The sequence below is a fragment of the Acyrthosiphon pisum genome, chromosome A2 (genome assembly GCF_005508785.2).
Source record: "Acyrthosiphon pisum isolate AL4f chromosome A2, pea_aphid_22Mar2018_4r6ur, whole genome shotgun sequence".
NCBI lineage: Eukaryota > Metazoa > Arthropoda > Insecta > Hemiptera > Aphididae > Acyrthosiphon > Acyrthosiphon pisum.
The window spans coordinates 98,532,395-98,560,202 of record NC_042495.1 but is presented as its reverse complement, the minus strand read 5'-3'; the positions used below and the strand labels follow the sequence as shown (position 1 = coordinate 98,560,202).

Below are 27,808 nucleotides of genomic sequence, written 5' to 3'. Positions count from 1 at the left end.
TATCATTGTTTGTTCCGTATTGTCATATATTATATATAGTATTTGCTAGTAACTATAATTTATATCATTACTATTAATAAAGCAACTAATAATTTTGCGAATAATTAAATATGGTTATCAACAATTTAATCATGATCTCAATTGTATTATGAGTATTAATTATGCGTATTAATGGAATTTACGTATTTTAAAACACGTCAATTAAAAGAAAAATAATGGTTTCCAATTTTTTCCGGTTTCGGTTTTAAAACGGTTTATAATGGTTTCTGAAATCGGTTTTGAAAACGGTTTCAAGCCCTAAATAAAACATTTTTTTAGGGAAGCAAAATTAACTTCAACAATAAAGTTCAAGTTTATTTGGTTCTACTGATCTATTGATTTAAACTAAATATGAGTTTAATTTATTTATTTTGAAATTTGGACGATTGAACTCGTTTAGGTCTGGGTAATTTTATGTCAAGGAATAAGTACGTGTATAACATTAACATTATAAATATTAACCTTTTACATTAACATTATACGGACCAAGACGCGTCTAAAGTCTGAAAAGATCATTGTGAAATATATATATTATATATATATATGATTAGGGAATAGGGGCCGAGAGTAGGAGACATAATAAACGTATCGTGGTCGTGTAAATGATCGAATCGTGAACTGTATGTATACTATTGTATATTTAGTGTTATGAATGTTATGATGCGACATCATAGTATCATATTGTTGAGTGTTGACAACTCGCATTGTATACACACGAACAATGTATCACACAAATGTATTAGTACTAATAGGTCTTTTATCCAGCAAACAAAAGCCTAATGTTAATTGTCATGTCGTTAATTATGCGTAACATGATGCGATGTATTATATTATAACTATATGCATTCTAATTGTAAAAATTTACAATTGCAATTTAAAGATATACTGACAAAATAAGCTTTAATACTAGCTGGTAGGTTGGTATATTTAAATGCACGCGTTTTGATACAAAACGACTACAGTGGTTTAAGTAGTTACACCTAATCAACTTTACATACACTATACTATTTTATGATAATGAGGATTTACGAATTACAAATGTTGTGATTTCTATTGTTAGTTGTAGTTTGTATACTTCGTATGAAATAAAATAGATGATTATGCTTACCAAAAAATGTTGATGTAAACCAATATCTAACTTCAAACGCCAAGATGGTTTTTTCTCTTTGTTTCTTAATTTAAATGTTATTAATCTGAAATTTAAAATATAATATGAAAATCAGATAATTCAATACATAAATTATAATACAAAATATGCAGGAAGGAAAAAATTATCTGAACATTTATGAGCGGAAAATTAGAATTATGATATGGAGATCTAAGACAATATAGGCATTGTACATATTATTATATGGTCTATGGTTATTTATAATATTGGTAAGACGAGAAGGTACTAGGTACTGAATAGCCATATGTATTATTTAAAAATAATGTATGTGTTACATTGATAATTATTATAATGTACCTAGCAGTTATCCAGTTTTATCCATTGTAAAATGTATATTTTAAATTTTGAATGCAGTAAGTAAATTAATTGAATAAACCTATAAAGTTATATTCTTTACACTACAAATATTATCAATAATAATAAATAGATGAACGTGAAACCTTCGTATAGTTTTATAAATTATAAGTTTAGTGTAAATACTAAATATTCTTGCCCTGTTCGTATGAGTTGTGTGTGCCAAACGCAAAACGTAATTACATTGAGCGATGACGATATTAAGTGATTATATATTGTTTCCCAAATTGAAACGTTTATTTTACCGTACATTAATTTTTGCACAAGCGTGTAAAAATGTATTAAATGTAAACCGGATGATAAATGAATGCATATTGAAATGTATTATTGTCATGATGTTTAACTCTAGTCGTTAGTGGTACGATATGACTTAAAAAAACATTGACGGTTACCATGGCAATAATTATTATATTATGATGCGCATATTATGTATATTAAATAATGTGTATAATATTATCTATCATAGTAGGCAAATAAAATATGTATATGAAAAATTACCTATTTGGAATTAATGACATACCTACCTAATAATTATATCAATCATAAATTAGCTTAATTTTACTCAAGAAAATACGATGAAAACAAATTTTGACGGTTCTACAAAGCTTTATGCCGTTTTAGATTATTGGGAATAAGGAATGGACATTAATTAATTAATTGTTGTATTTTTTAATTTGGTTTTAAGATGTCATCTCCTCATTTTGTATCTTAAATAAACACTAATAGTGAGACAGCTTAACATGTTTGAGGAGCCCAGCGTACAGATAAATGCTGTCGATTCTCTAAATTGTCAGTATTTTTCTAGACAATTGGAATGAACAACAAAAACAGGACACTATGAAAATATGTAAGTAAACATTCATTTTCAACAAAATCTAGTATCGTATTCTCTACTTAATACTGTTTTTGGAATGTGACTAATTTTTAATCACAAATTAACTCGTTTTTAGTAAATGTTATGCATATCTATTTATTATTTTGTCTTTTTGTAATCTACGTGTATAGACATAATAATAAATAATAAATAGTAAATAATAAAAAAAAAATCTAAGAGTATGTAATAGACTAGTTTTTTGTTTTGGTTATACGCCCATCGGATTATAAATTATAATATATACTGGATCTGTTTATTATTATTTATTATTCAGTGAAAAAAAAAATATCAGAAAAAAATTTAAATAGATAATAAAAGGTCTTTGGGGTTTCAAAAGAGGTAAATAAATAAAAAAAAAATGTTAAACGAGCAGCGGTAGTAGATTGTAATTATCTTCTTTATTTTCTATAATGCTCGTTACCATCTGCCCAGCGCGTAAATAACAAGAAAGGGTTCTCTAGAGAGACCGTTTGGGCTTCGTCATCAAACACCTGCATTGTCTTCCCCAACCTCACCTCGTCGATTAATAACCGGATGTGCATTTGCATGTGAACCACCGCGTTCTATATTTAGTAGGGAAGATTTACTTTCTTCCGAAACGAAAAATGGCCCACTCGACAACGGCTTTAAAGAACCATATTATAATATACATATTGTGTACCTAATATTATTATATAGGCCTCCAAGAATGAAATGTTATACAAAATAAATATTATAGTTGCGATAAAAATTAAAGTACAATATTATTATTTTTTTTAAGACGAATAACATATTACATTATTTTTTAGAAGAATTTTTGGAAGAAATGAAATACTTTTCCAATCGAATTTGATCAACACGGCTTATCATTTAAATGTTATGTATATCATTATAGACATTGTTAAAATATGTACTACTACAGTGCTATAAAAATAACAACGTTATTTTATTGATTTAGCTCAAAAAGCGGAAAGTATTATACGAAATATCACATTTTATGGCATACATAAGCGTAAAATGAAAGTTTAATGTGTTACGAAGATTTTTGATAACGGTGCCTACGTGTTCTTTATCGTTACATAAGTATTATAGAGGTATTATCGTATCTACGTAAGCACAGAAGAAACTGGTAATCTAAGTTCTGCCGTTAATCGTTATTTATAATAAAAGTAGGTAATGCAAATAGATTTAAAAACTGAAACATTCAATGAGTTAAGAACTTATGATTCCTGGCCCCTTGCACGTCATTATAGATTATTTCTTCTGCAATTAGATAATGTTTTAATCTTAGATAAATGTATCCATATATATATATATTTAACTGAGTATGAAATTTAAAAAAAACTACTTCTGTATTATTAATATACCGTATATGTCCGCGAAAACAGGATAACTAACTGTAAAACTAAATTACCCATACTAATCAGTACCCTAAACAGCCTAACACTATACATATTTTTGAATTCTATTTGCGGGACAGAAAACTAGACTATTGGATCGTCAATCTTCCGCAGACAGAATTCTAAAATATGTATAGGGTACTGAGTATAATGTTGTAGGTATAAATGAGTTATGGACTGTACCTATCTAGTTTTTGTGAACACACAGATATGTAGTTTTTTTTTAGGTACTTTCCTTTGTTTAATTATTGTTTAAGTGATTCCAAAAGCTATTTGAAAAAAAACCTGTCATCGTAATAATTTAATATAATTTTATCTATTTTATAAGGAATACCTATATAGGTGGATGCGAAACCGGACGATTTATTACACCGCTCAAATGTTGAAACCTAGTCAACTTGACCCATTAAACGATATTTTCACGAACGTAATCAAGTTGTTTTTTTTTGGCGCTATTTCAAAGCACAAAAACTTGTGAATTCTTATCGCGAGGGCGTCTTTTGAAAAACTTTTATCGGAGCTGTAAACTTATGCGCGCCGAGAGGAGTCATATATGCATATCAACGCAGATGGGTTGTTTTTTTTTGACACGAAAATATAAAATATTGTGTTGCAGGTCTGTATAGCGAGTGCTGCGTTATGTGGTGTAAGGGTTAGAGGTGGCGGCGTTCACATTATTTAAAAATCGCAAAACCGAATTGGCAACCATGATCACGCTTGGCCAGTATCACATAATAGAATTACCGTAAACATTACATACATGCGTATAATATACAATGCTCGCTGAAATGCAGATTTTTCGAGGGGTTTTGACTCTCTGCAAGGTCGTTATTATTGCTATTTTTTTTAACCGAAAAAACATGGTCCATTTAACCCATTGGCCTTGTAGACGGAAAATAAAACAAAAATTATACGTATACATAAAATATAGAATATTTATATACATAATATACACACGGGGTAATACATAATAATATGCAAAACACACGTTCTTGACAAATGTTTAATTCCCCTGCGTTTGTTGTTTATTATTTAGAGGCACCGTCGTTAAACGGCGGTTATAATAATGTCTTTACGGTCCTTATCGTTACCGCAGTTGCTGCACACACCTTTCCGTCACCACAGCGATCAAAGGAGAAGTTAATTTGTTAGAAAATGAGAAATCTAATGAATTACGCGTTATTCACCCCTTAAACGAACTAAAATATAATATTCCGTTCCCTACATTTCCGGTACTTTGAATTCTGTTTTCGCGTTTTCCCAAATTATCTTTGATTGATTGTTTAACACGTTTAACAACGATAGTCATATTTACTTATAATAAATTATATGCCACATTTATTAAATAGGTGTTGTATAAAATGTATATTATACATACATTACATAAATTTATTAAATATAATTTAAAACGTTTATGTAATGTTGCAGAAACGTCGAGAAAAAAAAGAATTTTAGTGGTGTAAATTATACTTGAATATAGTATAAAATGTTTTAAACTCTTGATATCTATATAGACAAGTAAATCATATAATTCATAGTTGGGTATAATTTGTTGCAAATGACTTAGGTAACTGTAAATTTGTAATTGAAAAAGTAGTTTAAGTTAAGAATATAGTATGCAAGAATACGAAACTAAGTTTTTTTTAAACTAACAGCGTGAAGGTATATCAAAATAAAACCTGGAAATGCCGTTTAAAGAGCAATTTGTATAAATACGTCTTAAAACTTATTTGATGCAGAAAGACAAAAACGTTGGTTTTTTTAAATTTTCTAAAACGTTTCCATTGAGACGATAATATTAATATATATGCATACATAATATATTGTACATAATATTATATGAAATATATTTTGATATAACTGTTGAACTGCAGTTAGCAACTAAATTATGTACGTAAAATAATAATATATATATAACGTCTTTTATATAGAGGCAGCGGCCTTTTTTATTTATATAAGTATACAGAACAGTGATTTTTTATTTAAAACGCTGCCGCCGAGTAGAGTTATATTGCCAATTTGATAATATTTTCCATAAAAGGGTTATGATTATTATTATTATTATTTTTTGTGTGTTTCATATTTTCCTTTCTATTTTTTAGCATAAAAATGTGATACCCACGCGCGTGCACAGAGGATATATTATATGCACTCAGAGGACGCCAATATATGCGTGTGTGTGCCTAAACATATATATATACATAATATATATGTACAATATACATATATGTGTAATAGTGTGTGTATATAATATGTATGCGGATATACATTTTCCTCTTTATATTGACGTACGAGCGAGACACATAAGTGGGTAAGCGATAGAGGGTAGATTTTCTGCATGTTTTCGCAGATATAGAAAAGAGAACGGTCGTAAAAACCCCCTTTTTTCATGGGTTTGGTGGCAAACGGGTGGACGGAGGAGAGTAGTTGCAGGTCGGGCGGGTGGGCGCGCGCGCGCGCGTTTGTAGTTCCATATATGTTCTCAAATTCCCTCATTTTTTTTCGTCTCTTCCTCTACCGCGTCTCCTTTTCTTTTATTTATAGACACGAGCACTGTACGTATATATTATAAGTATACGATGTATATGTATATGTATATATATATCTATATACACCTACGTGCAAGTTACATTTCTCTCCTTCTCTATACTGTATCCCCTTACCGTTCTCCATCACTCTGTCGGCCTCTCTCTATTCCCTCGTGTAGTTGTGTATATAGGACACGTGTGCAAGTGTGTGCAAGACGAAAAGCTTCTCTCTCACGATAACCTATCTTTTTCCTCTACTGCTGCTGTATACCCTTTCCTCTCGCCATCTTCACCGCTCTCGGCCGTGAGCAAGACGAACCACATGTGTATGTGTGTGTGTATGTGTGTGTGTTACCTCAGGGTTTTTTTTTATATTATTGCAAGTTCGCTTTTTCATTTTATTCCGGTCCCGTACTCGGCATAACATAAAAAGGACGCGTTTTTCCTACTGCCGCCGCACTACTATATATGTACGCTTCCTCGCGTCCTATTCTATGCGCACCACCTCCGCCACTCCCGGCGTAACCCTACTATTTCCGACGTTCTTCTTATACACGATTTTATTTTTTCGTGCCGCCGCGTGTTGTATATATAATAATAATAAAAAAAAACGACTATAGGGTGGCGGTGCGTAACTGCTGTCGAACACGGGGCCGTGGACGGAATATTATTTTCATTTTGCACTTGCGCTCAGAACATGTCGCACATACGGAATTTTATTAAACGATATATAGAGATATATTATGTATGCACACACACACACACACACATATATATATCATATAATACACAGAGATAGAGAGAAAGAGAGAGAGAGAGAGAGAGACAGAGACAGGCACAGACAGGCGCAGAGAGAGAGAGAGAATTGAGAAATATATATAGAGTGAAATGCAACGTAAACACACGTTCATGTACGAATGGTGAAATATAATAATATAATTGGTCGTACTAAAATGAATCGAATATACATTTGTTCTGAATAAAATACATATTATTATGTGAAATACATCACGCAAATGTCACATACCACAGTTACCACAATTAATATAGCACGATCTATCTGTATAAACACTGATAAATTTAGGTTAGTAAGCTGATGATTCAATAACATGTGTTAACAATTTTCTAGTTTTAGAAATTATTTCAGCCAATTTTCCGATGTGTATACTCATTAACTTATTGTGATAAATTAAAATTATCTTTACAATTATGAAGAAATATTTTATAACACGACAAAAGTTAAAATGGAATGTATATGTTTTTTTATACGTTGTAGCGGTTTTATAACGCAATAAATACAAATCTTAGAGACATTTTTTTAGCCAGTGGCAAGGGAACACATCGCAAAAGAAAAAACATTAAATTAAATCTTATTTAATAGGTACCTAGAGATAAAAATATTTTTCAATTTTCAAATATTAATTTTGAAATATGTTTTTCTTACCATTTAGGGAAGAATATTATAACTTATAATATCCGAGTAAATGTAAGTTGATAAATTATAATATATATTATTATTATAGTATATATAATTTTGAATATAATATGTGCCTACTTAATGTTCTAATAGTAATAGGTATAAGTGTATAACTATATAAAGTTGTGTTAAACATAAAAATTTTATTTTTATTATGTGATTTTATAAAATTATGCTGGTCAACTATTCGATTTAATGCTTAAACTATACTATATAGTAATTTTAAACAAATACAAACAATTACAAATGACTGCAATATAGATTATTGTTTAGAGTACTTATTAGGTTTTTAATTACAACACTACCGAGCATTGTAAAATTATTTTTTTTTGCTGTAAAATATCAGATAAAAAACAAATCTAATATCAAATGAAGTAATCTACCTGAACAAATTTTATCTTGCTGGAGAATTTTTGTCGCAACACCGTTCAACGACAAAATGGATTCTAGTGATAGAACACGCCCGTTAACTTCTACTCACGTTTCTCGCAAAAGCTGAAAAAACCCTTTTAACCTTTGTCGGATATAATATAAAACGTATACGAATTTCCACTGTATTTTCGTTTTTCTGAGGAACGAAAACGAATGGGTGGAGAGAATGAATGATGGGTGACGAAGGGTGACGGTCGGGAGGAGAGCATTAAGGCTGACTTGGTATAATAATATTACTATACAATATATGTATATATATATATATATTACATATGCACCCCAACCAACCCCTTCGTCCAAAATCGTTCAAGAATTCCATAAAATATTGTACCGTGTCGTGCAACTGTGTGTACATCAAAATAAAAAAACTCTGGTGTGGAAAGACGTGGCGCAGGGTAGAAAGTGAGCTGTCATGAACACGTGTGACACAACTACACGAGCCGTCGTGTCTAGGCTTTTCCATTCTTTCCTCGCACTATATTTTCCCTATATCTCTCTACCCTCCACCCACCACTTCTACATCCAAGTATTATTTTTATTGTATATATTATTATTTTTCCGCTTTACCGCACCACAAAATTGCGTTTCCGAAGCAAAAACGTTCTTTACACACGCCATACACCGCCTGTACCCTGTATATTATATGTAAGTACGTATATATTATATATATATAAATAAATAAATACGCACACACCTATGTACATCTATATGTATCTAATATGTATATGGTTAAAATGCGACGCCATTATTATTATAATATAACTTACGCCGCCGGGTCTCTGGGTTGTCGATATTTTCTGAAGCAATCACTGAAATTTGGTTACGGCGTTGAAGATTTATATGTGTATGTGAAGCGATGACGAGTGAATTAAGCGACTAGGTAGTAGAGATCAAAGTGATGAAGAGAAAATAAATTTGTTTGGAAAAAGTGTTTAGTGTTTAGTGTAAACTTAAATATAAATAATCATTTAAAATAATTAACACTTAGAGAAATAAAGCTTACCACGATTATACTAAATAAAACAGTTCTATAGGCTGCTAAACACAACTAACTTCAGTAGATCATAAAAGCTAGAATTATACACCTAAGATTATAAACCAATACGTTTACAACTTAAGGTATGTAAGTATACCTATGTAAAATTTAGTCCGAAAATGTAAACGTATTTGGGTTAGATATTTTTGAAGGCCATATTATGTACATTTTGTAAACATTAATGGAAATGACAAAAATTGCACTTATTACATTTTATTATATATCATATAAGTATATAAGTATCGCATATTTTATATGTGAAAAAATAAATGAAGAATAAATATGCCATCAAAATTATGAATAGTAAGATTTCTCAAAATTATTTTTGAATAAGTGTCGGAGATAAAATATTATACACACAATTGGTGAATCACATAATGACAGTTTTATTTTTTAAGCCTAGAAATATTTATAAAATTATAATATTTAACGTATGTTAATGAAAAGCATACATAATTCACAAACTAAGAAATTATTTTGTAGAAAAATATAGCATTAAAGAAATAAAAAGCATTATATATAATTTATTAAGAAATATTTTAATATGACTATTGACTACCGTATATAAATGTTTCTCCTACAATTTTTTTAGATAGTATTTTGTGTGTTAAATATTTTATTAGTTGTATATAATATGATCTTGAGTTAAAACGGTAAAATTATTTTTTTCATAGTGTAGGTATTTATTAAGTTTATACTTTATAACGATCGACGGTGACACAATTTGTGTAACTAGCTATATTAGTGACTATTATTATTCTAATATATTATAAATATTATAAATATTAAATAAACTGTGAATATTTTTGTCCATATTTAAATATATTTGTGGATATTTTAGCAACAAAAGAAATTATTAAAGTTTAATTAGGTATGTATACCTATATAATTATATTATATATAATTGCTTCACATAATTTGTATATTCTTATCCTACATGGGATTGCTTTCTAACTGCAGATTAGAGGAGCATTGGAACCAATTAATGTAGATCTATGGTTTATACAATTATATCGTATTATAGTACCTATACATCAATAATACTGTATTATACAATATTTTTGTATGATGTTTTTCGATTTTATCTTATTTCTATGTTGTAGTTTGTATTACTGCACTTAAATAACTACGAGTCGAAATTAATTGCACCTGATTGTAGTCAGTACTAGTCACATCACACGACGCACCTGTAATTGTATAGCTCACGGATATTATTATTCTCACCTTTAGCCCCACCGTGTGTTTGGCGCTACAACCTAACCCTTTTACCTCTCACGTGTGAAAGTATTGATTCAATGTGCACAGTGCACACACACTCGAAAAATACACAAACTTCTCGGTGTGGCGTAATGCGTATATATTAAATAAATGCGGTGGAAGGGATGTATATGTGGGGAAAGTTGCAAAGGGTTTTTCCTCTTTCTTCTTGTCGCGTCCCCCTGCTCAATTCCATTTTCTTGTCGGTCGTATATTCTCGTGTATCTTACAAAAGATATGCCGTTTGATCTCGGTGGACGAAAATCCCTTTGAGAGGAAAATAGAATTTCCAGTTATACAATGGAAGGGAAGTAGAGATGAACATTTTCCCCTTTCTCTCATACAACATAGTTGTTTTTTATTGGTCGTATAACGCAGAATATACTTTTATATTTTTTTACATCGATATTACGTATATTATATACGAGTACATACCGTGGCTTAAACTAATGCGACGTAGCAACATTATCGCATAACGATTCTTGTTGGTGACATGTATATGATTGGTAGAATAATAGGTATTACAAGCTTGTCATATTTATTATTATTGCGTTGAACAGAAAACAATTACATGTTTAATATAAAAATGAAATTACCGTATCGAATGACTGAACCATTGCCAGAAAATGTTTGATAAAAATAAATAAAATCATAAAATAATTTCACTGTAAATTATTATTTAAATGAAAAGAAACTTATACAAATTGCACAGCTACCATTAACAGTGGCGAAGTATGATGCTGTAAAAACGGTAAATCATGCAGACAATATCCTAAATATTAAATTACAAGTACGGTTAACTCTAATAGCTGATTCATATCGTCGGTATTAAAACTAAAATTATTCGTTTTAGCGACCGTTAATCCGTTAAAATGGCATTTAATACTCTGCGAAAAAAATTGATTGCAGCCTATATGTAAATAAGTGAAAAGGGTGTTCATTATAATATGCGGGCATAGAGGATAGGCGGAGCGTAAAGCGTATGTGCTTACTAGCTGTGTATAAAAAGGCACCCTTTTTTTAATGGACAATAATTTATATTTCGCGAAATATTTTTGCGTCTTCTACACGATTGTTATTACTATTTTTTTGAATTTTTTAATCCATGCGTGAAATATAATTTATGTATTCTCGGAAGGGTTTACGGAAGGGTAGTACGCATCTGCAATCTGCATATAAGGCAATGCGTTCCCACCGGCCGACAAAAAAGAACCCTTTGCAGGTACACAAAAGGGATACAAAAATCGATTTACGGCGTGTTTGTTAGTACCTAACGTTGTAGAAAAAAAAGTGTTTGTTATTCGAAAATATAGAACAGTTTCGAGTCGGTATACGATTTCGTTACTCGGAGAACCCCGTCCAAGTATATGAAAATGGATATCATGTTCAAATGTTGCAAATGTTCAATTAAACTCGATGCAGACAATTTCAATGTAAACTTGAATTGGGGTTCACATGAAATATTATGTGTAAGTACTTTACATCGCAACTTATTCTTTTGGTTTCATAATTTATATAATATTACCCGCTGTAAAAAAAACATTTACAATAATTTGAGTAAAACATATTTATATTTTGTATCATGTAAAATATATATTATAATATGAGGTTAAAAAACATAGTTAAACAGACAACATATTTACAGATATTTAATTATTTCTATCGTGTACCTATTACACTGGACCGTAAATAGTAAGATAAAATAGGTAATGGTGGTGTTTTTTTTCCAAAAGTATTATGAGATAAAATATGCATTAATAGGTATCTTAAGGATTTCAAATACGTGTTAAGACGACCAGTTGTTCACTATGGCGTAGTTACAATTTTGAATATATATTTAATACTATAATTTATCGGTAGGTATAATAACTGGTTGGAAAAAACTGGTCGTCTGGTTTACGTTCAGTTTGTGGTAAAATATTGTCGGAAACTAAACATTCTATGCGTGACGCAAATAAAACGAGTGATTAAAAAAGTGCCATCCAGTAAAATCTACAGTGCATATACGTAAACATCCGAGGTTTTCATGCGCACTTACAGTCAAAGAGATCGAGGGTTGTGGGATTCGTGATTTATTTCGGATGCTAGAGCAGTAGAGTACGTGTGAAATCGATGGACTTATTGGTGTGTCGGGTTGAAAATCAATTGACGGGAAACCGGTCCCGGGTTATAAAAGGGGAATCGTGGATGTCATTGTCATCGTAGGGACTAAGGGTAATTTTTTTTATACATCCGGGTGTACACAGTGTTCGAGTAGGACATCAATGACAGGTAGACACGTGTATATATTCAATCGAATTTGTCGGAAACAAAAAAAAATAATTTGAACCAAGTGCATTGGTTTTGCTCAAATTATATAAATGGAATTTCGAAAGATTGTTTAGCAAGTGTTCATGATAGGTCATTTTGCAAAAAAGTAACAAACAAGCATAAGTTAATAGATATATTTTTTATTCACTTAGACCCTACAATCATCAAAAATACATTATAGTATAGGTTTATGGAGATGAAATTGGATTCCGTGATAATATTAAAGTTATATCAAAAGTATAATCTTTTATGTGATTCACAAAAAGTCAGTTTTTCAATTATAGCTACCTAAAAGTATACATAAAGATTAAAATAAATAATAGAATATTTTGAAATGTTTTAAAATATTGCAAACAAAAATGATATGTTTATTCTTACTAACGATTTTGATTGTTAAATTGCTTAGGTACAGGAAATGAAAATTCCAAACATATAGTATGTATTTTTTTTCAGTTAGGTACGTTCAGTAATATTTAAACCACTACCCTGTTAAGAAACAACCCTAAAAGTATTGAATGAATTGGTTTGTAGTATATGTATGTGACTAACGAATTTGACACTTATTTCAAAACCATTTCTGCCCAGGTGTTTAGTATAAATACGTCACACAATTCACGTAGAGTAATTCAATTACAAATTATTATGCAAACTATTTTGATGCAGTGTGTAGGTAAATTTATAATGGCTTCAAATCTAGATATGTGTGGCAATTTCTACGAAGTTTTTTCAACTTATATTTTTATTGAATTTCTATTGAAGTGCAAATTAAATAATGTACCTATTTAATTTAAAACAATAATAATAATAACTGTAGTTATAAATTTAATGTAGATATTTGTTAGAAAAAACGGGATAATAATACAATTATATTATATCATAAACAATGACGTCTCGAAAAAAAAAAAATTGGGTTAAATTAATATTCAACTGATTGCCAAAGCATGCGTTTATGAAAAACATAAATAATGGTTTGAAGAGGAAAATGAGGTCGACGTTGGGGCATTAACCCGAAGGATTTTACACACGCTTGTAAACAAAATGCAGTGCAAGAGAGAAGGTGGCGTTTGTGGTGGTAAGGGAAGCAGGGCAAAAGATGAATGAGTTTATTTAACGTAAACGCGGATTGCGCTCTGGCGAGTAGAGGGGTAGGCCCGGCAGGCATGTTAATGACTTGACTTGCGCGCGAAATTCTCCCTCATTCACGAAATACATACCCCCCTACACACACAATCCGTCCTTGCACATCCGGGTATATGGAGTTCAATTAACTTTGTTTGCTTCCCCTTCTTTCTCTCACTCATACCCACTCCACCTCGTCTCTTCCGAAACCATTAAAAACGAGGGCGAATAATAAAGCACTATGTGTGGGTGTGTATATGCACGCTTTTTTTATTTAAAAACTTTCTCTCATCTGTTTTCGTTCACCCTTATTATTTTTTCTCTTGGCCATGACCCAAATGTCTGCTCTTGACCTGCCCGACAAATTTTTGAAGTTAGAATAAGGCAATACATGCAGATTTTAGTCGTGTTTTTGGTTTTTGTCGAAAAATATTAAAATGTTGCATACACGCATATAACCAGAAGAAATCCATATGTGTGTACTTGTGTTGAGGAAAATGAATACTTACGAGAGTTGAAATACTATGTGTCTGTTACCAAGGCAACAGTTCCAGGGTCGTTTGAGGAAAATAGCGCGGGAGGGTGTATACATACATGCAATGGCCGACAATATGTAATATGTGTGCGTGTGCGGGCGTCCCTGTATACGAATGGGGTAAGTGCACACCACCCATTTCCTCACCATGCCACTAGAACGTATACCCTTAGTTGATTGATTTCGTGGAAGGAAAGCGATGGATTGAAGGTACGCAGGAAGACGGGAAAGATACGAGAAGAGCAGAAGAGGAAAAAAAGACGACCTGTCGCTGCCAGTGGTTAGTGAACATTGCTCAACGAAGAGCATGCAATGGCAGATATGTAGGAAGGGGAGATTTAGAAAAATAGCGTTTTCCCAGGGGCATAAGTGTAACGAAAGGGCTTTTAGTGACGGGAAAACTCGAACGGGTAAGTAAAGGAAAAATAAAACAGTAGTGTACCGAAATTACGTCGTTTCTTGATCTATGTAAGTTGATTTTTATTTTCCTAAAATTTAACTCTATCAATAACCTTATTACTCAGAATATCCAAAGGTAAATTTTTCTAGATGTGTTAATTTATTCAACATTTAAAAAAAAATCAAAATTCTGTTGAATATTAAATCGTATTAAATAGCCTATGTTGTGTGATTAATAAAAAAATGCTAACATACCTATTATTAATTAATATTTTACGATAGAGTGTTAAACTTCGATTTATGCGTGTACTTATTTAGAAGTTAGAAGTAATTAAAACAACATATACATTTTTTTTTAACTATATTTGACTACTTATGACTTATGAATATTATATGCTTATATCATCAATCAATTTGTAAAATGTAGAACTTTTAATTTTATATACTTATACAGGTAGTTAGAATTATATTTTATCTGTTTTCAAGATATTGTATTGTAGATTAAGGTTTAAACAGTTAAATACTCGTAAATATCTGATGACGATCCATGATTTTTAATAACAGCACTTTTATGAAATAATAGGTAAGCAATTTTATCTAACCCTATTTGTAATTTTATGTGTCAATAGTTTAATGAATTCATTTGAAATCAATAAACTCTAAGTAAAAACTTTACTGTAATAAAATATTACATAATAATATCTGAGTGTTTGGAACTATTTTGAACGTTGTTCGTACATCAGAGTGATTTTATTGTACCTCCCCTTTCTACGCACGTACATAGAAAAATGTTTGAGTGCAGTGATACGTATGCACAAATTAGCCAATAATGTCGGCCATTGTTATTATTGCGGGGGATGTAGTGGGTCACCGCACTAACAAAAGAAGAAAATAATGGCAAAATATTCTCGTGTATTTGATACAATTGGTGCATAGTTGTCGGGGACCTAAGAAAAAGTGTTTTATATTTTTTTTTCGAAGAGTACACGGCAATGGTATTTTTATTATAATAATATGAAAATTCGTGATACATGTATGTATGCATATTTACACACACGCAAAAGAAAAGTGCGCTATTCAAATAGGGTGATGTATGGAGAAGATTTCAGCCAGGGATTCGAACAAATAAAAAAAAAAGAGAGAAAAATACATATAAAAATATATATTTATATATGGGAGTATTCCAAACCGTATTACTACCGTGTGCTCGGAAGCACGGCGAGCGGGTGTTCGGAAGACGCTCGAGCGTGTGTACATTATACATTTTATATTTGACTCGAGTGGTTGTGTACACTTTTCGCATACGTCATACGTTTCTTCCAAATGGAACGGGATATATACGTGAGCGTTCGTATGTATACATATATATTATGTTATATATATATCTGATAAAGTGTGGGCGACGGGGAAAAGGAATTTCAGTGAAATTCAAAAATCAAATCCAAGACGCCGAGATAATTCGATAAGAAAAAAAAGGGCGAAGCAAAAAACCCAGGCAAGCAAATCGAATGTCGACTGCACATATATGTATGTGACTGTCCAAAGAGAGCGTATTACCAAACGAACAGCAAAGCCAGAGAAAGGGGTGGATGGAGGGGGGTTAGGTGGTTTAGCAAAGTTCAACCTCCTTCAGCTTTATCGATTCGTTATATGCGTAAAAAAATAAAAATGTATATCATACATTATACATATTATTATATTATATGCGTGTGTACGTCAAGATATATTATTATAGGTAGTTAATAAGTGATTGTATTATATTTTATTTCTATATAAACAGAATCAAACCACATCCCCTTGTAAAAGACGAACCAGCTGTATGTGTACATTATATTATTATATTATTATACGTTTAATTTTTATATACACTATACAAAATATACACAATTATACGTAACACCGCAAATTAAAGAAACTTCAAAAATCGACAAGACTCGTAAAATTACGTCAGCAGGTGGTTTGCGATTCTTGTAATTAAATTATCGACTCCCTCCGGAAACCTCGTGACCTCCTTAACTTTATAAATGTATATGTATATATACCTCCCCCGGAAACCGTAATTGCATGCAAATGAACGTATTCCGTACAAGGCCTTTCAACGCAACGTATACCGCCAATGTTTTACTCTACGCCCCGAGAATAAGTTATATTGTTCTTACGACGACAATGACGACAGTGACGGCATACGACCGACACTGTGCCAACACCCTCCGAATTTTGTTTTCATGTCATTCACATTGCGCAACGTCTATATTGTCAAATACTATTACATAGGTATTATAAAATATATAATCACCATAACTTCGGGGAATCCACGAAAGTATTTATCTATAGTATTAAATTTAAAAAAAATCCATTTTTTCACAAAATATGTTATGTCAATAATGTGTGTGTATGGATACAGTTTGTAATATTGCTTTTCTTTCTTAAAATGTAAAATGGTATCGGTTTTTTCAGGTTTAAATACACAAAGCTATTGATCATTTTAACGTCCTTTCAGTCTATTATAGTATTATATATTTTATATATTTTTTGATTTATAGACTGAGATATATTATAATTATAAAAATAGGATTATTAATAGACCTCCACCGGGCTCAATCGGAAAGGGTCAAATTCTGAGGAAAATGATCACCTAACATTAATATTTTCGGGTCGACACAGACATATGTAAGGTAGAACGTAGAAATATGTATAATAACCGAAACAATCGTTCATTAATCATATACGCATGATATTAAACTACAGCTTTATAATCGTGCTTGGCAAAACATTTGAAATTATTTGAAAGGGCGCGGTTTGTCTTTACTGTCATAGAATGCGTCGGATGTCAAGCTCGCGGTGGCACAATGGAAATGACAGGGGTTTGTTTTTTTCCTTTTAGTTATTTTTTAATCGCTACTGAACCATGATAACCCTCTCAGCAGGACCTCTTTAGCATCTGTACACGTCCAGGCACGACATGTTTACCCGCAACAAAAATATACGTGCTATCAATACAATATAATGGTATAATACATAGTTATGTGATTGAATAATTATTAATAAACAATACGAGACTGAAGACGACGTTTTTTCGATGATATTACGATTAAATATTATTTTATATTGAAATTCTACCTTAATGCCTGAAGAGAGTAACTTGTTACCTAAATATGGCTATGTTGCTATACACTATACATAAATATATATATATAATGTAATATATATATATAAGTATATACGCATAAAAAGAACAAAATATATTAAATAATCATATCATATACAGTGCCTTACATTATTATTATATACCAATAAAATAAATAATAATAATATGTTATATAACAACATTTGTTTATAGGGTCTGTCTAAGCTGTTTGAATATTTCGTAATGATTTGCCAGATACTGCAGCGGATATTATGGTAAGTGACACTCGATTTGTCTGCTACCGAGCTAATTCCGTTGAAGCATTGCTCGTACAGTTGTATGATGCGTGGAGTGTGTAATGAAAGGGATCCGGGGATTATAATGAGCCGGGTGTATGGGTGAAAATGGTAATTTAAGAACAGGCTCCGGGTACGTAGACAATGTACGTAGAAAAATGCTAATTTATAAAACGAACCGTTTTTTTTTTAAATATTACCCACTTACCTCAGTGCGTTGATGTGCCGGGGTACAGCTGAACCAACGTGTGTAACCCTTTCACTTCTCGTTTTTTTCCTCTCTCCTCCTATACATACATTAAAAATATTACAATAGTTCATAACCCTTTCCTCTGCACTGCCACATTACCGGTCGGGTCTTTGGAAGATAACATATGCAGTACGACTGGATCATTTGGCCGCGATCGTCACCAGCCGATGCATACATCACTCCGCATATCAGCAATCTATTTTTCCTGAAATAATAGACATTATATGCATCTTAGTCAATACTCATATGATTATATACTTATGTTAGATAAATAGTTTTGTTAGTGAGATAAGTCCACGGTATATTTATGATAGCATCACGAGGATTTCAATTGGAATACAATATTTTCTGGTGAGTCATTATTAAATAACTGTTAACTAGCTTATTAAATATAATTCAATGTATAATTTTTAAGACATTTATTTGTTGAACTAAATGTATTTTAAGAACAATGTTAATTTTTTAACTTAAAACACTTGTAAATATAAATAATATATATTATATTCCACAATAACATTGCATTAAAAATGAATTACCGCTTATGTATAATATGCTTATGCAGTTAAGTATATCTATTACCATTGAATAGATATTTTATGATATAGGTAGGTACCTAACCAATAAATATTTATGTAAAAACGCAGCTACGTTTTAACACATCATTATTGTTGACCAAAATGTAACTAAGTATTATTTTTATTTTTATTTTACCTTAATCTTGTTTAACCATAAATATATCATTCGCCGAGTTGAATGTTGAAAGACTTGCATATTTAAATATGTTAACCGATAAGATTATTTTTAATAATTATAATTTTTATAAACATCGGTCTATGAGTAAAATAACAAATACAACTTAGTACTTATAGTAAGTTATAATGTTTTAGTTCTTTCTTTCTGATATACAAATTGGACATTAAAATATAAAATATAATTTCATAAACCGCATACACGATATATTAACAATTACAGTAATTTAAACAATTTTAATACCATAGGAATTATATTTGCTTAAAGTTTTATACTAATTATTTCAATTATTTTAAATCAATCTCAAATCTTATAGGTACGCTATAAAAAAAATTATAAATTGTATCCACAGTTGTACTCATAAAAGTAAAATAATTTATAAATGATATCTAACATTATTTGGTATTTTAAACATGGTAATAGTTTTAAAACTTAAAGAAAAACTTATAAGTTTCCATGTATTATTTAACGAACAAAAATATTTTTAACTATATTATGTAGGTACAAATAGCACCTATTAAATTAAAAAGTGATTAACCATATTCAAACACCATATGCAAAAATTGATTTATAACATAGGCACCTTATGACAAAAAAATAATTATATAAATCGCGCGTTGAGTATTATATTAAGTACTTTTTTTCTACATCATATATTTTATGTCTATAACTATAAATAATAGCTTTATTGTCTAACATAAAATTTTAAAGGCAGTATTGTTAAAATATACAAAGATTAAAGAAATACGATGTCGTTGATACGAATAAATGTTTTTTAGAATAATATCTGTACACCAATGTATTATATTTTCATTTTATTGAGTATAGTAAACAACAATATATTCTAAAAGTTAAAACAAAAGTTTTGGTCATAATTTTAAATTTCTGAACAACCGTTATCTTAAAAATTAAAATATATTTTATGCCATTAAAATATCAAATAAAATATAATTGATTATTTAAAGAATGGGTGGTATTCATTTTTTAATTATACAATGATGAGGTATACTTGTAATATATAAAATCAATAAGCTTTGGTTTCTGTACTTACATTGAGTAATATTATGAAAATACTATGTGAAAACTTTTTCTGTGAGTTTTATTTAATTTCTCAGAAGTGTATTTCTTATAATTTCGACTAGGGTCTGGAACTATAAGAATAATAATTATTACAACTAATTTAATAGAATGTTTAGTTATTCAATACATAGCATTTGTAATATTTAAATTACTGTTATAATGATAATTATTTAATTATAAATTCGTAAATAAATTCTATGTAGATATGTCAAAATATACATAATATAACTAACCAAAATAACTTAGAAAATATAATTTTACTATAAAAATATGTTTGAATTAAACGGAAATAGTATTTATTAGATATTTCATACTACTATTTGCATACCTATGTATATATAGACCTAAAATATATTATATATGTATTTATAATTTAGGTATACCTATATACGTTTGTGATTATTTTATTATTACTTATTAGTTACTATACACACATAACAAGTTTGTTTTTTGTGTAATAAAATAAATATTTATGAAACTTATTTGATATTCATTAAAAAATTTCTATATTTTTATAGTGAAGTTTTTGTTGAAATCGAATTTTTCAGAGACCAACATCAGTAGTATGACTTATATGAAAAAAATAAAATGACAAGATTCTATAAGAATGGTATACAATTTTAATACGTTTTAAATAAATCATCCAACTTTGAATACGAAATACAAATGTTACGAGCTACGAAGTATGAACTCTATAAAGTTATATAATATGTACAATATAAAAGGTACCTACGGAAACATATTATGTATATTATATACAATATTCATAATGTTAATACAATTAAATTGTCATTATTTATTTATAATAATTTAAGACCTCTGGAGTTAGAAACTTGAATAAATTATATAGAAAATGTATGTGCCTATGTACAATTAATAATATTGAAGACGGTTATTATTTACATTGTTGTATCATTCTATAAAGCTTACATTTTTGTTTATTGTGATTTCCGATGCTCACAAACATCAGTATAATAGGATGTTAAAACAATATATGTTGCAATCTTGATGCTAGGGATTATTTGGTATAGGTATAGGTAGGTACTGTTTTATATATAAATGTATGTTATTTCGTATCCAATTTGACGTTATATTAACGGAGGGGACTATACTGACGAACACGGGAAAAAGTAATTTCCTGTGTATCTGCGAGTTATTGGTGTTTGGAATTACCGGACTTACGTCCGTGTCACCCGAAAAGAAGACAAAATCCTTTGATAATCTTATTTCGAAATCATTGGGTCTTTTTAAATTGTAAAATATTATAGATAGAAACTCCTGTTGTTCGTAGGCAAGTACTAAGAGAGTCCCTCACACAAAATGGCCGCTCACCCCCAAAATAATAATATAAAAAATAGAATGCTGGGGGTGGACTGTCATGTTATACAGTCCAAATGTTTGCGAGCGACTACCGCACCCCCGTACGTACCGGAAATAATATCAGTTTTTCTTCATATTGATTATTCTGCCAACTTGCTTAGAACGGTGTAGGGAGTTACGACGATGAGGGAAAAAGTATATACGTCTCCCTCGACCCTTTTTCCACATATTCCCTTCTTTTTTTTTTAGACGTATGTGCACGAATATATATTGAGAGTATTTTCCGACAGGCAAAACGCTTCTTTTTCCACCCCTTCTTCGAACGTGTCCCCACGGACTGACGTTCAATAAATATAAAAAGAAAAAAACTCTGCAGGTATAGGATTTACGAAACAGAAAAATAAATACAATTTTTTTTCTCTAAATATGACTATACCAATGGAAAATATTAAATATATTAAAATTTTTTCTAAAATCATATTGGCCTTATTGTATCTAAATTTTTTTTCTATTTAACTTTGCATCAAAAATCAAATTAATTTATAAAAACTATTAAACAAATTTATATTTGAAAAACAATAAAATATACCTACATAGTACAGATAAAACTATATGTTATATAAGAAGACGTATACATATTAATATTATTATAAATGCCAATATAAATATTAACACATTTATCTAGTTATAAACAATTGAAGAATAAAGATGATATTTTACGTATATTTTAAAATTATATAGTATATTGTATATATATTATATACATTGTACATAATATTACATCTTACAATTTGTATGATATGATGGATATTCCTAGTTCATATAATATAAGGTTTTACTTATTGTAAGTGATTACAATAAATTATACAAATAAATACATTACTTATTCTATTAATTTACCAACACATTTATTGTGTATATACAGTATATACACAATACCATGAATCGAATATCTATTAATTATAAATAGGCAAATAGGTGATATATTAGTTTATATTGGTTGAACGAATATTATAAATATCATGGTATATGGGCATACTTCATAGGTATAATGTTTATCTAATATCTATAATGTTTTTATACTTTTTAATATTTAAATATTAATATATTATGTACTGAAATGAGCAATAATATATTAATTTATTTTAAGATGCATTTACAGTTTAAATAATACGAATTAGGTAGACTAGGAATAGTTATTTAGAATTACTAAATGAAGTTGCTTAATATCTATATGCAATATGCATGATATATTATACACTATACATATATAGGCCCTAATGATTGTATAAAGTCAAAAGATTTAAATTAGGCGCATAATATAAATATGTACTGCCGTTTAAAATAGAAATTGGACGATAGTCGATAAATAACTATAAAGTAAACTATAACTAGATACTCGATGAAAAAATGTCAATCAAAAATCTTTTTTTATTTATGTATTAGCAATTAAATTAAACAATGTTTGATTATTTATTGTTAATTTAAATTATCAACAGTATTTATACTACTTTCAAGAACATATTATGCTTCAGATTTCTACAAAATATTTATTGTCATATGGATTCATGAGATTTATTTAATATTTGATATTATTAAAATATGTAGATTGACGACTACAGTGGTGAATACGTGTGTGATCTGTACAAGGTATATATGAATAAAAAATTAAAACACCCCCCTAAAAAATCCAGACTACGCACCTGATTATTGTAGTTATATAATTATTATTTCTTAGACATTATTAAAGATTTTTCCTCTGAAACATTAACCATGATATTATTGATAGTATGCGATACTTAACATCGCGTATAAATAAATATGTATACAGTATAGAATATGTATATCAGGCGTTACTTTATATGACATATAGTATAAGTGAAAACAAAGTAAAAAATTTACCCATATTACGTTTGATATTGCAATAATTACACAAACAGAAACATTCTTGTACTTACGGAAATATAAACACAGCGATTTATGCATAGATAATTAATAATAAAAGCTAATAAACCTATATATAGGTAGTTATGAGTTGTAAATAAATTTTAAGTCTTTAAGCACGTGACGCGTATACGTATTTATACATTATTTTACACACTGCAGACCTCATCGATTGACGCACTATTTCGGAACGACTGAGAAGAAAACGCGATTTTCATTGCCGCGTTCAAGACTGCAGCCGTAGCGGGGTGGCGCGCGTTAATGACGGCGACGGCGGCGATGAATCGTAAGTGGGTCGGTGGGGCAAAGCATCGTGCGTATTATAAAGAAGAAGAAACGCATTAAAAATAAAAAATAAACTCTCGAGGAAACGGAAAGAGAGAAAAACTATAAGTCACGCGTAATGATAATATGGCGGTGGCGGTGTCGGCGGCGGTGGTGGCGACGACGGCAGTGCGCGTCCTTCGCGTGGGGTGGTTAATGAAACTACGCCCCCGTCGCCGGCCGCTCCTCGTCCATTGGGCGCGAAAATTACCCCCTCTCGTCCCCGCAAGCGCTTGTGCGTGCGTACGTGTGCGCGCGCGGAGGAACAATAATATAATAATAATAATATAATGTTTACGCACGCGCACACACGCACACACTGCAAGCAGCACACGTATAAAATGCGCGAGATGCCCGATGAGTATACATATACGTATAATAATGTACGGCGCGAGCGTTTATTTTATAGTAACCTTGACACTGAGAACGCACAGCCACCGATTAATGACGTCTCCCCGCCCGTGTCGCCGCCGACGCCGCTCATTAGCATATTACACAGCCGCGAGCCGCCGCCGCCGCCGCCGCGTATAATCGATCGGTGGCCGCCGGAACGCACAAACAACAGATGATTGTTATTAGCGGCGGCGGCGGCGGCGCGCGTATATATACATCATTATTACAGTAGTTAGTCGTGGCCAACGCAACTTTTTTCGCGCGCGTCCCTTCGCCGCGCACCAACAGCTGTTCATCCGGCGTCATTGCGCGCCGATCACTGCACGACTTAGTGCCCGCGCGCGTCCTACTTAGGAATTGTTTTCCCGTCCTTGCACCATTATAATATTATTGTCGTAATTAAAACGCGATCTTCCGTTTTCTTATCACATAATACTGGTATCATATTACCTATACCTATATAATATGTCATACTCGTGCCATAATATCATACGCGATCGTTATGGATCAGTGGATCGAGTTATGGTCGTGGACTTATTGTGCACTTGATGCACCATCACTTGATTGTGTGCACTGTGCGACATCGCGGTTAATAATATTACAAGCGTTTTGTACATTTTAAAGACGAAGCATATGTATACTGTGCAGTGTATTAATATGCAGTTAATATACCTATAAATCATAGTGCAGTTAATACGAGATGGTGGTCGTATCTAGTGGACTATTATAGTATACCTAAACTCATCTTACAATTATTTATTATACAAGAGTCTTTTTCGGTGACTGAAGACTACTGACTTAGGTTAGAATTTCTACAATACCTATACGTTTTGTAGAGACCCGTATGTTAAGACCCAAAATAAACGTCACGCAGATGATATTTATCGGCGTAGATTTTATAGCTATAGAAATTGTTCGGAGTAATTCGAGTGAGACTGAATTAGTCGCATGAACTCAAATGGGACACATGTCTGGGACAATACAACTATCTACGTAACTAGGTATATAGTTTATAGAATGTCAGAAAACGTAACTTATATTATGTTAACTGATTTTGACAAACGAATATTTTTTTTTGAAAAAAAAACCTGATGACATTTTATTAACATGAAATATTATAATATAGCCCATACGTAAAGTTTAACTTAAATTTGTACATATCACACGAGTGACCGAAGAATAACAAAAGATTCAAAACGATTCCTAAACACGATAAATAATGATATAGGTGTATAAATGTATGATCCAACTTAAAATATAATAATTTGTAATTACATAATAATATGCGATTACCAGAATTCAGAATATCAATATATACGAATTTCTATACTATCGGTTGGTTTCAACATGGATTTCACAGTGTATACCTTCTATAAGTTTATCGTGTAAATTAACTAAGTTTTATGTGTGAATTAAAATTTTATTGATCTAATATAGTTACCTATATATTATAGGTATATGCGGTATACCATAATATAATATTATTATATACCTAAATATCTAATATGTATAATTTTTATGTTTGGAAAATATAAATTCAAGTACCTATACCTAATGATTATTAAAATGGGACGAAAAGTGTTTAATAGAAGAGTTGTGTTTACTTTATATTCATAAATTGAAAATATATTAAATAAATAAATATAAATAAATTGGTAATATATTCATTATTAACACTAAAAAATAATAAATAAATAATACCTGCTGATAAGTAGTCACTACAATATTATATACACAACTATACATTTTTAAATACTTATATATATATAACATTCATTGAATAACTATAAAATCCATATACCTAAATTCAATACATCAAATTATAATTTATAACTATATATAATTTATATATTTTCCATAAGGAATAACCTAGTTATATATAATTAAATACATATTTTACCAGTCAATATTTCATTAAATTATTATTATGAATCCATATTCCCCCACTATATCTAACTTAATTCATTAATGATAGTACTATATATATATATATATATATATATATATAATATATTCATAATATGCGTTAGCGAGGAGCAGAACCAAATTTTTATTTTAAAAACTAATATCCTATTTTGTTTAAAACGGCGCATCCGTTCCACGAATGAGTTAAACGAAAAAAAGTATAAGAAAAGAAAATGAAGAAATTATACTGTCTGGTGATGACGGGAAGTTTTCACGGATCATTGATACGGAAATAATAATAATAACACACCAAATTTATACAATATACATATTATTATGTTTTTTATATAACACACAATAAATAAAATTATATTCTGTTTTTTTATGTTACAGGTACGATCAACAAAGGGGCCATCACTTTTAATTTTGACATACTGACTCTAAAAACCTTATAATTTTTAATCTTTTATTTATTTTGAACGAATAAATTATTTCCAATTATTACTCCAAAACGTTGTGCTAATTAATTACCCCAACATATTATAATATACAATATTGTTGTATTTATAGGTAACCTACATATTATAATATATAATGTCTTTATTCTTTAACTTAGGTAGATATGAATGAGATACAATGTGAACAAGTACAGGATAAAAAATATATCATTTAGGACAAGTGTTCAATAACAATATGTAATATAATAAGCCAATAACAATAATATATATTAATGTAATGAATGTATTTGTCATTCTTACCCGAGCAGAAGGTTGTTGAACGATGAGTTCCTTGAGCTGATGTGACGCTTGCTGCCGGTTGCCTCGTGGCACACACCGACCCCGTAGAAGCAGCGGCGACGGGTCACGCGTGCGCGACGGCAGCCCACCCGGGCGTAGGTGGCGGTGCCGGCGCTGAGGGGGCGAAAACGCACAGTCACCATTATGTACGAGTGCGCTCATATATACCACAAGGGTGGAGGAGTGTATATATTATAGTGTATAGGAAATCGACAATCCGAGTGAAACGAAGGTTCCTCCTTTACATTTTCCGTTCCTATATAACACACAACCAATAACCTCGCATGTATAACTCGGGTCCTATATATACATTATGTATAAGTAAACCCGACCCAACACGCATACACTGCAGAGGCATGTGAGAGAGGAGGATATTGCTGAATTGGGAAAAAATGAAAAGTATATTATTAGTGTAATAGTGTATACTGCTGCAGTATACGTATATGGTATTATATTATATACGTATTTGAAGAAACGCGAATTTGGTTTGGGGCAACAGGAAATCTGATTGAAAACGATATTTTGATTGGACGATTTTTGAGAAATAGTATACCTGCAGTATAATATATTAATATATTATATAATGCATATTTTATAGATTATCTTCATTAGGTACACGATGATATATGGTATTGTAAAATTGTATTTTAAAAGTGGTTTAAGAAATATTTATGAGCAAGATACTTGACTTCAGAATTGGATTTTCAAATGCAGA

The 27,808-nt window shown here is 30.5% G+C and overlaps 1 protein-coding gene across 2 annotated transcripts; it reads right to left on the bottom strand.

The window, feature by feature from the left end:
* Positions 1–24: 24 nt before the first annotated feature.
* On the bottom strand, positions 25–27,808 carry LOC107884531. Of its 2 annotated transcripts, XM_029489144.1 has the most exons (4): positions 27,055–27,808; positions 18,680–18,785; positions 18,539–18,617; positions 25–1,232 (listed from the first exon to the last, which is right to left on the bottom strand). In XM_029489144.1, exons 2-4 carry the CDS (start codon positions 18,702–18,704, stop codon positions 1,049–1,051), a joined length of 288 nt encoding a protein of 95 aa, XP_029345004.1. In that variant the 5' UTR covers positions 18,705–18,785; positions 27,055–27,808; the 3' UTR covers positions 25–1,048. The 2 variants fall into 2 exon arrangements, with proteins under 2 accessions (XP_029345004.1, XP_029345003.1); XM_029489143.1 differs by lacking the exon at positions 25–1,232 and having other exon boundaries at positions 15,325–18,617; positions 27,055–27,802.

What these genes read in the sequence shown, in the direction of transcription:
- LOC107884531 (XM_029489143.1), bottom strand. Translation starts at nt 27,236, where the DNA reads ATGGTGACTGTGCGTTTTCGCCCCCTCAGCGCCGGCACCGCCACCTAC. An exon ending in TTCAACAACCTTCTGCTCGG is followed by an intron (nt 18,786 to 27,054) that starts GTAAGAATGACA and finishes CTATTATTTCAG; the next exon opens with GAAAAATAGATTGCTGATAT. An exon ending in ATCTTCCAAAGACCCGACCG is followed by an intron (nt 18,618 to 18,679) that starts GTAATGTGGCAG and finishes ATGTATGTATAG; the next exon opens with GAGGAGAGAGGAAAAAAACG.